Genomic DNA, 14858 nt, shown 5'->3' with positions numbered 1-14858 from the left:
CTTACTAAAGTTATGAATGCTATGCTAGGCAACACAACATGCGTCGCGACTTCCAAATGTTTTATATTGTGACAGATATTTGATTACAAAATTTGGTCAAAATATATCATATATTTTTTTTATAGTTTGGTTGTAAATATATATTAACAGTAGGGTTAAAACAGTAAAGAGATGGTCAAAGTGACATTTGCTATTTTGGAAGCGTGGTCAATATTTATAATAATTAGCATATATATCATATCTCAACATTGCCATATTTGTAAATATCTTATATTAGAGTAGGGAAGTTAGTTTGCTTTAATAAATAATAGATATCAACTGTAATTCGGACTTGTCAATGTAAAGGTTTCAGCACGCTCCCGGTCCATCTCTACTGCAGCTGCAATATTACATACATTCGGCGTCATAATCAGCTAGTATCCACCACAGTGTATTTGTTTGTACATCCCTCTTGTTTCTGTCGATTTATACCGCGGATCCAATACTGAACCAGAGCGAGTTTTTTATTCAATGTACTGTATATATATATATATATACTGTAAATAACTATCCTTTGATACATATGGAAATTTTTAAGAAACTAAGCTTCCCAAGTATTCAAATATCTATACACACTTAGTTTTTATTTTTTGTTGGTTTCAGCGATCGTGATCTTGATCGTAAAATGTCTTTGAACTTCAAATCTTATTGACGTAAAATGTAGGTTTAATCAGTGCTTTTTTTTTCTTTGAAAGCTATTAACGTGCTGTATCTTTCAATAGGTCAACTGAAGAAGAAATATCGCACATTTTAGTATTCTACTCTTGCATTAAATAGTTTTGCTGTAGTAATCTAAATTAAATGTCATGTGTTCTTTTGTAAAACTATGACTAACTCGGTGAGTACGAACCACGAGATGTCTATTGAATCATATCACGATCGAATTAAAAAATATACCTTTAAAACGTAACTAGGTAAATATTACCTTGGCGTATATTCAGTCTTAAAAGTATAGGATTGAGTCGACGCAGTCTTTTTCTAATTTTAGCCTTTTAAAATGACAAGATATGCTAACCAGTATATAAAGTTAAACCCGCCTTCTTCACATTTAATTCTGCTATGTGAACTGTTTGACTGAAGGTAAGAAATTTTTATATTCAACAAACTGACATGAAGTAAATAACCCCGTATGTTTAATTCAATAAAATAGAATTAATATTATTGAATTTAAATGAATTTTGAAATTTTAATTTTGAATAAAATATTTTCAAGACGACCAAGAGGGAGTTTGATAATGCACCCTTAGTTTGATTTTGTTCGTTTTGGTTATCTGTTCCTATTATGCAGATTCGGCTTGTTCGACCAAGTCTTGGTTGACATCAAAATATATAGAAAAGTAAAGAACATGTTTTCTAACTTGCTTAAAATATTGTCAATTCGACTTCAAGTTATGGTATACGTCTCCTCCTATTTGTACTCAGATGATTTAAATGGTTTGTTGATTGATCGATTGTTTGTTCTGCATAAGCATGCTGATACTCCACCAGACACGATCGTATGAAAGCTAACACTCTTCAACAGCAACGATACGACCGTCTTTATTAGATATTTTGAAGTCTTTTTTCGACATCTAATTTTTTAAAGTGAAATTTGATTTGAGTCATTAAAAACTTAAAAAGTGTTTTGCCGAAGGATGTAAATATTTGTACAATAAATGTATTAAAAATGCAATTGTCATTTCCCATTTTCAGTTGAACCTATAATATATAATTTCCTATCTAATTCATTAGAAAGTGCTCGACAGTTAAAAAAGTGAATGACAAAAGACAACCCATTAAATTAATGAGCTCTCTGTTGATTCGTGAATATTTTTCAATGATACATTTATATCATGGAACCGTTCCACAACCTTTTGGTTTCAAAATAATTATCTTAATTTTGTAAACAAGCAGTGTCATAGGAGAAGATTACGCATGTTAGTGAGGTTCGCATGGCCATTATAACTCATTATGAACGTTCAAAAAAATGGATACAGCTGAATAATCTGAGCCGGTTAAATTTGGGGAAATTCTCAGATGATCAGTACAAAAATTTTGAAAAACTAAGATCCGAAACCGTGGAGCGAAATAGTTATAAATGTATCTGTTTTTGAAATTTTGGGGTTTGAGTTATCCTGATAAAATTTATTTCGGATGCACCAAAATTAGTCAAGTAAGCGCAATTTCATTTTAAATTCAGCAACTAAAGTTAGAATATTCTTTTTACTTAATGTGCATGACTGATTAAATATTCAAAAAAAGATGAATAACTCTGTGAAAACATTCAAATAAATACAATCAAACATACAAAAATCGATAATAAAAAGGTTACTCCGTTCATCAATCCGACATTCCATTACTGATAGCCAATATTGTTACAGTTACCAATAGCTATGCCCTTTTAAATGATTACCTTTTTCTGATAAAATAATTGATTTTTTTCAGCTGATAATTCTTAGCAGGTAGATGTAGAATATTATCTTATTTTTTGTAGGAGACATTCAAGCCCAACGGATACCGCCATTCTTCACTTTCAGTAGTTAGTAAGAATGGAGTCTACCGGCATTGTAACGGTCTTCTTCCTTTTGGGATTTATCTTATTTGCAAATGTAAGTTGCTTATGTTTATTTGTATGTGCCTTATACAAGTGCTCCGTATTTAAAAATAGATATAAAGCAATTTTTGGAATTACATTCTGTCACTTGTCCAATATAATTGTTTCTGATCTCTTCTAGGTCATACAAGTTAGGATATATGAAAATATTAAACACAATATAATTGATTAAATCGTTGCAAATAAGTTGAAATTGAAAAAGCTGCATTCGTTTGATGTGTTTGAGCTTTTGAGTTTGATATTGACAAGGGACTTTCCGATGTAAATTTTCCTTGGTGTTTTTTGTTATTTTATTTTCTAACATCTTTCAGGCAAGATTTTCTAAAGATTCGGGTTGTGGTGTGACAAAAGGGTGTTTTAGTGACTGCAGATCATGGGACGGATGTACGTATCTTATAACATGGGTACAAACATCAGCTGGTGTAGACTTTACCATAAAGGGGTCATTAATGTCATCCATAGATCAATATATTGCAGTTGGTTTCTCGAGTGACAAGAAAATGGTAAGTCTTACTTTTCTCCAGCTTTGTTAATAAGAGACATGATACTGTAAGTTTTACCTACGTCTATTGAAATCTCCCTCTTAAACTGAAATAACACAATACTTTGTATTGTTTGGTAGAATCTTTTGATTGCCAGTACTGTAATTCACCCTTATTCGGAGTATACCGAAAGAAAGAACACTTTTCAACAGTTAAAGACTATAGTGTAACTTCATTACATAACATGCAGGGTGATGGAAGTTTAACTGATTGTTTGAAAATTATAAGGTGATGGTAGACCAGGGTAATGTAACATATAATAATAATAATAATAATAATAATAAAATAATAATAATAATAAATACTTTATTTAAAGAGGGTAAAATCAGTTAGTACAATACTAATCTCCCCTGAAGCCCTCTGAATAATTCAAAATATCAATAATAAAATATATACATTTACATACATACTTTTTATGCAAAACAAACGGCGAAAAACATACAGAATAGGTTCATGAAAATATTTTGTTAATGTAAATGTACAAGATAAATATATGGACTTTTATATACACCTTGTAACAGGTAAATTTCATCTGATAATTACATTTTTAGTTTAGAAACAAGAAATTATAAAACTTTTTTTTGAACTGTTCTAACGTTTCTATCTTTTTTATTCGAACAGGAATACTGTTCCAAAGAACCGTACCGTAATATTGAAATGTTTTGTTCATAAAATTTGTTCTCGGACGTGGTATGAAAAGACAATTATTGTCCGATGAACGCAAAAAATATCTTGCATTAACAATTTGGTTATTATTAAATAATTGACAAAGATAATCAGGCGCAAGACTATTTACGCACTTAACTGATTGCTACATATTATGGTATCTTTTATTCAAACAATCTTATTGTTATACCATTACAAGTTGATGTAAACAGGTTTACCCAATTGCCATACCATCTCAGATTTACGACTGATTATTCTAATGCAACGTCGTTTGTAACGTTCGTTTTGATTTGCGACCATCAAATCACCAATTGATGCCATCGGAGCTTAAAACACAATACAGTTATTTCCTAATTATACCATTACAGATTGACTGTAAAAACAGATTGTAATACAGTTACAGTTTGATTGTAATTGATTCTTATTCAATTACAGTGTGTATGTAACTTATTGTCATACCATTTCAGTTTGATTGTAATTGATTTTGATACCATTAAATAATGGTGGTACAGTATCTCATTGTCATATCATTACATGACGATGGTGTATTAACTACTTGTTTTGAAATTACAGGGCGATGATAGTGTAACAGAATGTGTAATGACCAATGGTAACACATTCAATGTCGTTAATTCGTTTAATGTTGATGATGATGACAACGAAATGACCACGGCTGTAAGTACGCTATCCTGTATTTTTTTTTTCTTAAAGTTCCATCCACATCACATCAAAATGTGTTGTAAATAAAAGTCTGTTATGTTTTTGAAAAATCCGTATCCCCACGGAAAAAATACTTTTATATAACCGTCGGAGCAATAACTTCAACATGACCACTATGAACCTTTGGTTGAATAGCATCCTTGTAAGCAACAACCCTCTTTCAATGAAATTAAGAAATGATACGAACGCTCTGGAATATCATACACACTGAGAGGTGTATACTCCATATATGCAGGTGCTGCTGGTATCTTACTTCCGTGAAAAGAGAATTTCAAAAGTTCAAAGGTTTTACGGTCATCCCTTTTATTGTACAGTTTTGTTCTCAAACGATCCTTATTATCATTTTTATGTCCCACCTACGATAGTAGAGGGGCATTATGTTTTCTGGTCTGTGCCTCCGTCCGTTCGTTCGTCAGTCCGTGCGTCCGTTCACTTCAGGTTAAAGTTTTTAGTCAAGGTAGTTTTTGAAGAAGTTGAATTCCAATCAACTTGAAACTAAGTACACATGTTCCCCATGATATGATTTTCCTAATTTTAATTCCAAATTATAGTTTTGACCCTAATTTCATGGTCAACTGAACATAGAAAATGATAGTGCGAAGTTCAGGTTAAAGTTTTTGGTCAAGGTAGTTTTCGATGAAATTAAACGGAACTATTTCTGTTGTTACATTTATTCGATAAGATAGATGAGTACAATATAATCACCAAATTTAGAATTATTTTATTGTTCGTGCGGGGACACTATCTATATAAAGAATGATGCAAGTTTCATTTTTTTTTATTTATTGTTTTGACGCTCCTGTATGAATTTGGTTCCCATAGTTTTTCCTTTCATAACATTATCTTATCATCATTTTTATAATTATAATTAAGTTTGATAATACCGCAAATAGACATAATGGAAGTTTTTAAATGTTTACCAAGTTATAACTCATTGAAGTTCAATTTCTTGCTAGTTGGTTTGTGAAGACATTCCATCACCGTATTGGATACCTAAACTACATAAGTGTCCCTACAAACAACGATGTATTGCTGGGTCTTCCTAGTACTCCACCAAACCGCTTTCTAAATTATTAACATCTATTTTATCAGCAATCAAAGACGGGATTCAAAGTTATTGTGAAACTGCATATTCTAGAGGTGGCGTGAATCAGATTTGAATACTTAAAAATTCCAAAGATCTTTTAGAGTCCATACAATCTATCTTTCTCTTTCGTCTTGCAATAGTATTAAAACATATGACTTTTCAACATTTTACAAAAGTATTCCACATTCCAAACTAAAGGACAAATTGAAAGAGTTGGTATTGCTTTGTTTCATAAAAAAAATGGCCAAAGTAGATACAAGTATCTTTTCTTAGGGAGGGATAAATCCTACTTTGTAAAGGATCACTGTGATTCAAACAAAAAATTCTCTAAAACTGACATTATCAACATGCTTGATTTCTTGATTGACAACATATTTGTTACGTTCGGAGGACGTGTTTTTCAACAGACTGTCGGCATTCCAATGAGAACCAATTGTGCCCTCTTCTTGCCGACTTGTTTCTTTATTACCATGAGGCTGACTTCATACAGGAACATCTTAGGAAGAAAGCTAAGACGTTAGCAATATCCATTAACTCTACCTTCTGCTATATAAATGATGTTCTTTCACTAAATAATTCAAAATTTGGTGACTTTGATGAACGCATCTATCCCATCGAACTAGAGATAAAGGATACAACAGATACAGTTAAGTCGGCCTCATATCTTGACTAATATCTGGAAATTGACAATGAGGGTCGGTTGAAAACAAAACTTTAAGACAAAAGAGATGATTTCAGCTTTCTAATTGTGAACTTTCCATTTCTAAGTAGCAACATTCCAGCAGCACCTGCATACGGGGTATATATCTCCCAATTGATACGATATTCCCGTGCTTACATTTCCTATCACAATTTTCTTGATAGAAGGTTGCTGCTCACAAGGAAGCTATTAAACAATGAGTTTTAAGTGTTGAAGTTGAGTTTATCCCTTCGTAAATATTACAGACGCAATCACGAGTTGGTTGACCGTTATGGAATAACCGTTTCACAAATGATATCGGATATGTTCCTTTTGTCCTAACTACAATCCCCTTCACTTTCATGAATGTGACCTACCGAATTAGACTATTTACCTGATTTGTTATAACATGAGCAACACGACGGGTGCCACATGTGGAGCAGGATCTGCTTACCCTTCCGGAGCACCTGAGATCAACCCTAGTTGTTTTAGTCTTTTTTGGGGGGAGGGGGGGGGGGGTCGTGTTGCTTATTCTTTAGTTTTCTATGTTGTGTCATGAGTACTATTGTTTGTCTGTTTGTCTTTTTTTTTTAGCCATGGCGTTGTCAGTTTATTTTCGATTATTGAGATTGACTGTCCCTCTGGTATCGTTCGTCCCACAATTTCAATGTCAGGACGTCAAACGTTTAATTATTTGGCATTCTGCTATGGCAATGGTACATGCTAATCTTACAATGCCTTTGACCTTGTTATTATCAGCGTATTTTATGTTTTGCAGCCAGCCACTGGTTTGTCATCAATAAGTGGAAGTTACACCAATGGTATACTGGATTGTTCTTTCCAACGTGCTAACACTACAGCAGATCCTCAGATTACTAGTCTCCTTACTGATTGGTACCTTTTTTGGGCCATTGGAAGAATGAAGCATTGTTAGTATAATTTATTGGTTTAAATGTTTTACTCTTATATTTGATGTGTGTCCCTCAGTTTCTGTTTGTAACCCGGATTTGTTTTCTCTCAATCGATTTATGACTTTCGAACAGCGGTATACTACTATTGCCTTTATTTATGATAGAAAATTTCAGACTTAAAGAAATTAAACAAAATACATGAACAAGTTTGAGATAACAATTGCAACAAGGTTATTCAACTAAAGATCATTATTGAAAGAATCGTCATGCATGATTCAATTCAGATCAATTCAAAAAGTGAGAAATCAATTGGTTGCTTTTGGAAGTTAATAGTTTCTTTGGGAAATTACATATAATTAATTTAATATTCAAAGAGATGTTAATTCCTTTACGTTGATATTGAATGACTTAACGGATTCAAAGCCCAATCAATTTTTTTTCAATTATTTTGAACATTTGGCTTAAGTGTCTTTATACTATAAATCAAACGAATCTCATTATATTGTAAACTATCAGAGAGCCGTTCATAAATGATATATATAATGTATAAATTTACTGATTTATTTATATTTTGTAGCTGAAAAACATGAACATGAAGATTGGGGTATTTCCTCAAAGGTTGTTGATTTGCAAACTTACGAGGATGTAGGGGAATTAGGAAAGCCAAAAGTAAAAGCACATGGCAAGTGTTAAGATGTTTAATTGAGATTCTTATGATCAAGATTATAATGGTTAGATTAAAATGGTTTAACCTTTTCGTCTTACTTAACAATTGTTGATACTGATTCCAGTTAGTTTGAATAACGACATATATCAGAAGGCAATTATTTCTCTAATCGCATCTAGGATGGGATGGTGAAGTTGTAATATAGCATTTAGCTAGACATCAAACTATATTATCTTTAGAAATAAGTGATTATTTAGGTTTCGTAGATAATTCACTAGAATGAAAACCAACCAATGTTTTTTTTTTATTTTTATTTAATAAGTTTTAACATTAGGACAAGACAAGGTGACTTGATTTTCTACAACGGTACATTTTATTGAATTCTAGGATGCCTGACCATTATTGCCTGGGTAGGTTTCTGTAGTATTGGTGTTGTACTGGCACGATATTACAAGCCTATGTGGATCAGCAAGAAGTTGTTTGGCGCAGCTATATGGATCCAGGTATGGTAATAAAGTCCAAATGATGTGAACATGTTTAATCTGATTTGTTTCAAAAAACTGTCGTAGTAGGCATATATTATGCAATGACTATGCCGAGATCAAACCTTTCACATTACATAAAATCATATAACTATCTCCAGAGTTGATTTTGTTGCAATATTCCCGTGTTTACACTTTGCAGTCTAATGGCTTACAATTTGGAAATATCTTTAAGGTCACCAATTATTCAACAAAAAGGTTATTTTACTTATGTGATGTTTAAAATTTGTATGGCAAGTTACCCAATTACTTGTTTTACTCACAGAGTCAAATCGCAAGATTGTTTGATCCTTCTGGAATTTGAGTTATATGATGTCTCAATGATAGATATCTTTTCAAATTTTTTAGCTTTTTTTCAAAAAAAAATTACGCAAAGGACACCCTTGACCTTAATTTGCATCTGCTAGATAATTCAAAGATTAGACTCCAATAAAAAGATCTTTTTTATGATGTCCTTTTGAAAATTGTCAAAATCTATCAACTTTGAAGCAGCATGTCATCTTTAGGCATTTAAAATTGGATTACCTGCTCGGAATGATTTTTTATTTTGTTTCAAAATTTACTATTAAAGTAGGAAGATGTGGTATATTTTTTAAATGAAACAAACTTCTATAAAGACTAATGGACAAGGAGGTGAAGTTTTACGGGGAAAATGTCCCCATTTTAGTCTACTGAATTGATCATTTTACGGTCACGATTTAAATGGAACTGGTGTAAAAAAAGTTTGCCTATCTATAGTTCTATTTCAAAATTTTAAAATTACAGGTCCACAGAGCACTGATGATTGCTGCAGCCTTGTTTAATTTGATTGCAGTTATAGTTATATTCGAAGGAGAATTCGAGGTAGGTGTTTCGAATACTATAAGCAAACTAATGCAGGTAATGTGTTACTTTGAAAAAAAATGCTACTAAAAATAAGTGTTTAATTAACATTAAAAACATAATCATTTCTTTATGTGGCAAACTTTTCTGCAAGTTTGCATACAAACTAAAGAAGAAAACGAGATAAATGCTTTATGATTGAATTGAATTCAATCCAAAACACCTAACTCGTGATATTTGGAAAGTTGTCCATCTTTCTGGATATGAATTTGTGACGGTAAGTAATGATTTTGGTAACAATTTATATAAAAGTTAATTCCGATTCGAATGACAATACGCATCATGCATCTTGGCTATTTAGAAACAAAATTTGTATAATGGGATACCCTATCTGTGGCTAAATATGGAAAATATTCAAAACTAAGTTTCGACGTTGTCAGATGTGAATTGATCATGCAGAAAGTTAAGTACATAAGCATACTACCGAACATTTGTTTCTTTTTCATATATATAACATTTTATCCACACTACAGTTAATCCAGAAAATATATTCTTATTTCTATGTACATCTTGATTTTTTTAATAGATTTATGGATCTAGCTTCCAGAACGCACATCCTGTTTTAGGAATGATTGTAACAGTTGTGTCAGTTCTAAACGTAAGTAAACAATTATCAAAGTACTCACGTAATGATAGAAAATTTGTTCATACATTAAAGGCATTGTTCATAATGAATTATGGAAGAAAAGCAAATTATAACTTTTAAAAAAATAATTTAACATCACAATCACGTGAAGTAACCATGGAAAGAGCAAACATTTTATCACTTCCTCAATCAAACCAAATTTATTTTGACTTTTTCAGTGCATTGGTGGATTTCTGCGTCCAGGACCAAAACACAAATTCAGACCGTATTTCAATTGGGCCCACTTGATAATGGGACTTTTGTCCTACATTCTTGGAGGTAAGTTATATTTAAATTGTTGAGATGGTAAAGTGTGTGTTTGAGTTCTATATATATAGACCACAGAAACACACACATAATACAAAATTTGTCAGCAAATAAACACTGGAATTGAAAAGTAGAACATAAATGAACCAAATATATATTTTAAACTCTTGCGAAAACATTACGTTTCTAAAGCAAAATAAAGGCAACAGTAGTATACCGCTGTTCGAAACTTATAAATCGATAGAAAAAAACAAATCCGGGTTACAAACCAAAACTGAGGGAAACGCCTCAAATATAAAAGGAGAACAACGACACTGCTGAAACACAACATTAAAATGTATCACACACAGAAACGAACTAAAACTAATTGTCAGATAGTATACGAAAATGAGTTTTCAAATTGGTTAACCGTGAAAACAATTATTTTAATACTGAATTATGTGGTTATTTCAACTTGTGTCAATTCAAAAGTATAAAGTACTGTGATATCATTTGAAAAAAATCTGAATTATGTTTTGCAGTGTTCACCATTGGTATTGGTCTGTCTATTGACGATGCTCATGTACCTTTTGATGTCATCTATGTCTTGGTAGCATTTGTCGTTTACCAGATTTCGTTTGAAGTTATTTTGGAGTTCATTGATCGGACAGGAAAAAGAAAACAATCTCAAGCAGGATGTAAGTATTGCTATTTTATCAAATATTGGTTGACCTTTTGATAAGATGTATTTTTTAATGATAACTTGAATTGCTGTCTTATTTCGGATAAAATTCTGAAAATTTATTCCAAGGGTATGCTTGTTTATTTAAAAAAAATATGAAGAACAAAATATGTGTATTTCGATAACTAAACTGAATATATGAGTAATAAGTGCATAAATCAAATATTTGTTATGCTAAAATTTTGGTAATGTAACTATAAGTTTTTTTCACATGTTACAGCATACGATACAAAGATGAATTCTATCGGTGAAAGTAAGACAAATGTTGATGAAAACGAAAAGAAGGCACAAGAACCAGAAAAGAAAGATCAAGATCACTATGTAAGTAGTTGTAATGGTGTTCAAAATCTCGAAAATTGCACAAAAAGAATTGACAAGATAATGTTCTTTAGAATAAACAATAAAAAGTTAAATAACAAAAATACTGAACTCATAGGAAAATTCAAAACCAAAGTCGCTAAACAAATCACAAAAGCTCATACACACAAAACCAATGAATACCTGACATGGTCCAGGCATTTTCTTGTGTAGAAAAAGGTGGATTAAACCTGATTTTGTAACTAGCTAAACCTCTCACTTGTATGACAGTTGCATAAAATTCAAGATACAATGGTAATAGTTTCTTTTAACTTCATTGAAAATAGGGTGAGTGTGGTTTATCATTTGCGACAAGCTTTTTCCTCTTTGTCTTGTTTGATCAATCAAAATCAGCATCAACATTGAAAAAAAAACAAGTGATTCAAAGCAAGTAACAAAATAAAGGGTACAATGATTTGGCATCGATCCGAATACAAATATATGAGATATTATCAAACTTGTGCAAAGGTAATCTAAAATCTCATACGTTATTTCAAACATATATTTGGGAATTTGAACTCATTGCTCTTACATGCTTTCAAGTGCAATACCCTCGACTTTATTGCGTAGAGGAAAAGAAAACAATGAATTCCAAATTAATTTTAACATTCTATTGTAATCGCTTTTCGATTCGAAACTTGAAAATTATTTTCAATTGAAACACATGTTAGATAATGAGCTACACGTTTTTTCCGACTAATGCTTTTGCATGAGTATCATTATGAAATTTCATAAATATTATTTTCTTTGTAGTGTGGGAAACTGAAGACTTATCTCTTGTTTCTTCATATTGGGATTATTACTTCCTTTACTTTATCTATTATGATTGTCTTAGCTGCATATTAAAGAAAATTAAGCAATATATGGATGCAGTGATCTGTTATACATCAAGAAGCTTCTACTCATAACACTACCTTTTATGTCTATTCACTTTATTCATCTGTAGACATCATGTGCACGTTATGAGGAATTATACTAAAACTTTATACTGATTGTTGTTTAGTTATATTTTTTTCGATATTTTTATAAATATTTTTAAAAAGAATTTATATACATGTATATGTGATATTTAATTGTTTGATAGTGTGATAGTTAATTTGGAAAATATTTATGTTTTGCATTATCTCGATTTATACTTCCCCTTTTCAACATGTTAGACATTAAAAAAAAATATGCTCACTTTCTTTTATTATTATTGCCATAAATTTAGATAAATGATTTAATGTAACAATACGAATATAATACTAGATCGATGAGTTGATATCAACTTCAGTTCGTTCGATGCTAAAACAATGCTGCTAAATATTTGACTGTTGATATCGAACTATCTATTAACGGTGACAAAACAACGACACATAAATGGATGTTAAATGATACTTTATTTCATTGGAATATCACTTTAAGTTTAAAGGGGCATAGGCCGTCAAATTCATTTTCACCGATTTGATTAAACTTCTAATATTTGAGTTATAACATACTGAAACAAATATCCATATTATGAAAAGTCTAAAATAAACAACAATAAAATTGAGAAAGGAAATGGGGAATGAGTCAAAGCGACAACAACCCGACCATAGAGCAGACAACAGCCGAAGACCACCAATGAGTCTTCAATATAGCGAGAAACTCCCGCACCCGGAGGCGTCCTTCAGCTGGTCCCTTAAAAAATATGTATACTAGTTCAGTGATAATGGACGTCATACTAAACTCCGAATTATCCACAAGAAACTAAAATTAACAAGAGCTGTCAAAATGACAGTAAACTGGATTCTTTAACATTTATTTGTATTCTGGCATTTATCAATATTACAAGGACCAAAACTCCTAATAGGAAATTTCAAAAGGTATGGTTGAACGGTTCATGAGTAAATGCACGGACACGACATTTTTTAAACTTTCAAGAACCGTAACTCCTGAACGGTAAAAGTAACAAGAATGTGTCCTCAGTACACGAATGCCCCACTCGCACTATCATTTTCCATGTTCAGTGGACCGTGAAATTGGGGTAAAAACTCTAATTAAAAATTAGAAAGATCATATCATAGGGGACATGTGTACTAAGTTTGAAGTCGATTGGACTTAAACTTCATCAAAAACTACCTTGACCAAAAACTTTAACCTGAAGCGGGACAGACGGACGGACGAACGAACGGACAGACAGACAGACGGACGGACGAACGAACGGACAGACGGACGGACGCACAGACCAGAAAACATAATGCCCCTCTACTGGGGCATAAAAATCGTCATTATTGAACTTGACCTCAATTTTGTTGTCAGTAACAACATATTAAAATTTTAAAAGGTTTGGTCGAACGGTTCATGAGTAAATGCACGGACACAACATTTTTTAAACTTTCAAGAACCGTAACTCCTGAACGGTAAAAGTCAAAATCGTCATTATTGAACTTGACCTCAATTTTGTTGTCAGTAACAACATATTAAAATTTTAAAAGGTTTGGTCGAACGGTTCATGAGTAAATGCACGGACACAACATTTTTTAAACTTTCAAGAACCGTAACTCCTGAACGGTAAAAGTCAAAATCGTCATTATTGAACTTGACCTCAATTTTGTTGTCAGTAACAACATATTAAAATTTTAAAAGGTTTGGTTGAACGCTTCATGAGTAAATGCACGGACAACATTTGGTTGCCGCCCAATAGCCCGCCCGCCCGCCCGACCGCCGTACATCTCCAAATCAATAACCGACATTTTTGACACAAAAATCCGGTTAAAAATCACAAGACTAACAAAGGCCAAAGGCTCTGGACTTGGGACAGGCGCAAAATTAATGCGGAGTTAAACATGTTTATGAGATCTTAACCCTCTCCCTATACCTCTAGCCAATGTAGAAAAGTAAACGCATAAAAGTAAGAACATTAAAATTCATTTCAAGAGGAGTCCGATGTCAGAAGATGTAACAAAACAAAATAAACAAAATGACAATAATACATAAATAACAACAGACTACTAGCAGGTAACTGACATGCCAGCTTCAGACCTCAATTAAACTGATTGAAAGATTATATCTTCATCATATGAATATCAGGCACAATACCTCCCGTTAGGGGTTGAGTATCATACTATCATGAAATATATGAGAAGAACATAAGCCGTGTCATGTCAATAACTTTTTTTTAAATAAACGTGTTTAATGCATGGTATCGATCATTCGTTTTTGATGTGTTTTATTTTGATTTTGCCATGTGATTATGGACTTTCCGAATTGATTTTACTCTAAGTTCAGTATTTTTGTGATTTTACTTTTTATTTGTTTCATCGTTTTGTGTGTATTTTAGTCTAGACGCAATCTACTTTACAATCGCATTGACCTTTGAAGACTGATGACGGTCATATTAGCGATATAAACATATATATATATATATATATATATATATATATATATATATATATATATATATATATATATATATATATATATATATATGTATAGGTAGCAAACTCGTGCAATTGGATTTTTTTTTAGGTCTGTTTGATTTGACATTATAGCTTAAAAATTGCTCCGCAGGGCAGAGCTTCATCCGACCGTAGAGGTCAT

At 31.9% G+C, this 14858-nt stretch overlaps 1 protein-coding gene across 1 annotated transcript; it reads left to right on the top strand.

Moving 5' to 3' along the window:
• Positions 1–983: 983 nt before the first annotated feature.
• LOC143064815 (putative ferric-chelate reductase 1 homolog) lies at positions 984–12476 on the top strand. The gene is made up of 13 exons (XM_076237935.1): positions 984–1119; positions 2512–2626; positions 2943–3134; positions 4413–4514; positions 7104–7254; positions 7814–7918; positions 8291–8406; positions 9211–9288; positions 9854–9925; positions 10132–10231; positions 10741–10896; positions 11161–11261; positions 12051–12476. Exons 2-13 carry the CDS (start codon positions 2567–2569, stop codon positions 12141–12143), a joined length of 1326 nt encoding a protein of 441 aa, XP_076094050.1. The 5' UTR covers positions 984–1119; positions 2512–2566; the 3' UTR covers positions 12144–12476.
• The last annotated feature ends 2382 nt before the right edge of the window (positions 12477–14858 follow it).

Source organism: Mytilus galloprovincialis, chromosome 2 (assembly GCF_965363235.1).
Source record: "Mytilus galloprovincialis chromosome 2, xbMytGall1.hap1.1, whole genome shotgun sequence".
Classification (NCBI taxonomy): Eukaryota; Metazoa; Mollusca; class Bivalvia; order Mytilida; family Mytilidae; genus Mytilus; species Mytilus galloprovincialis.
The sequence above is the reverse complement of the archived record's forward strand: the minus strand, read 5'-3'. Positions and strand labels throughout refer to the sequence as shown.

Bases quoted from the DNA above. Each gene is read 5' to 3' on its own strand.
- LOC143064815 (XM_076237935.1), top strand. From the start codon at position 2,567: ATGGAGTCTACCGGCATTGTAACGGTCTTCTTCCTTTTGGGATTTATC. The intron at 4,515-7,103 runs GTAAGTACGCTA...TATGTTTTGCAG, and splicing joins ACAACGAAATGACCACGGCT to CCAGCCACTGGTTTGTCATC. The intron at 8,407-9,210 runs GTATGGTAATAA...TTAAAATTACAG, and splicing joins GCGCAGCTATATGGATCCAG to GTCCACAGAGCACTGATGAT.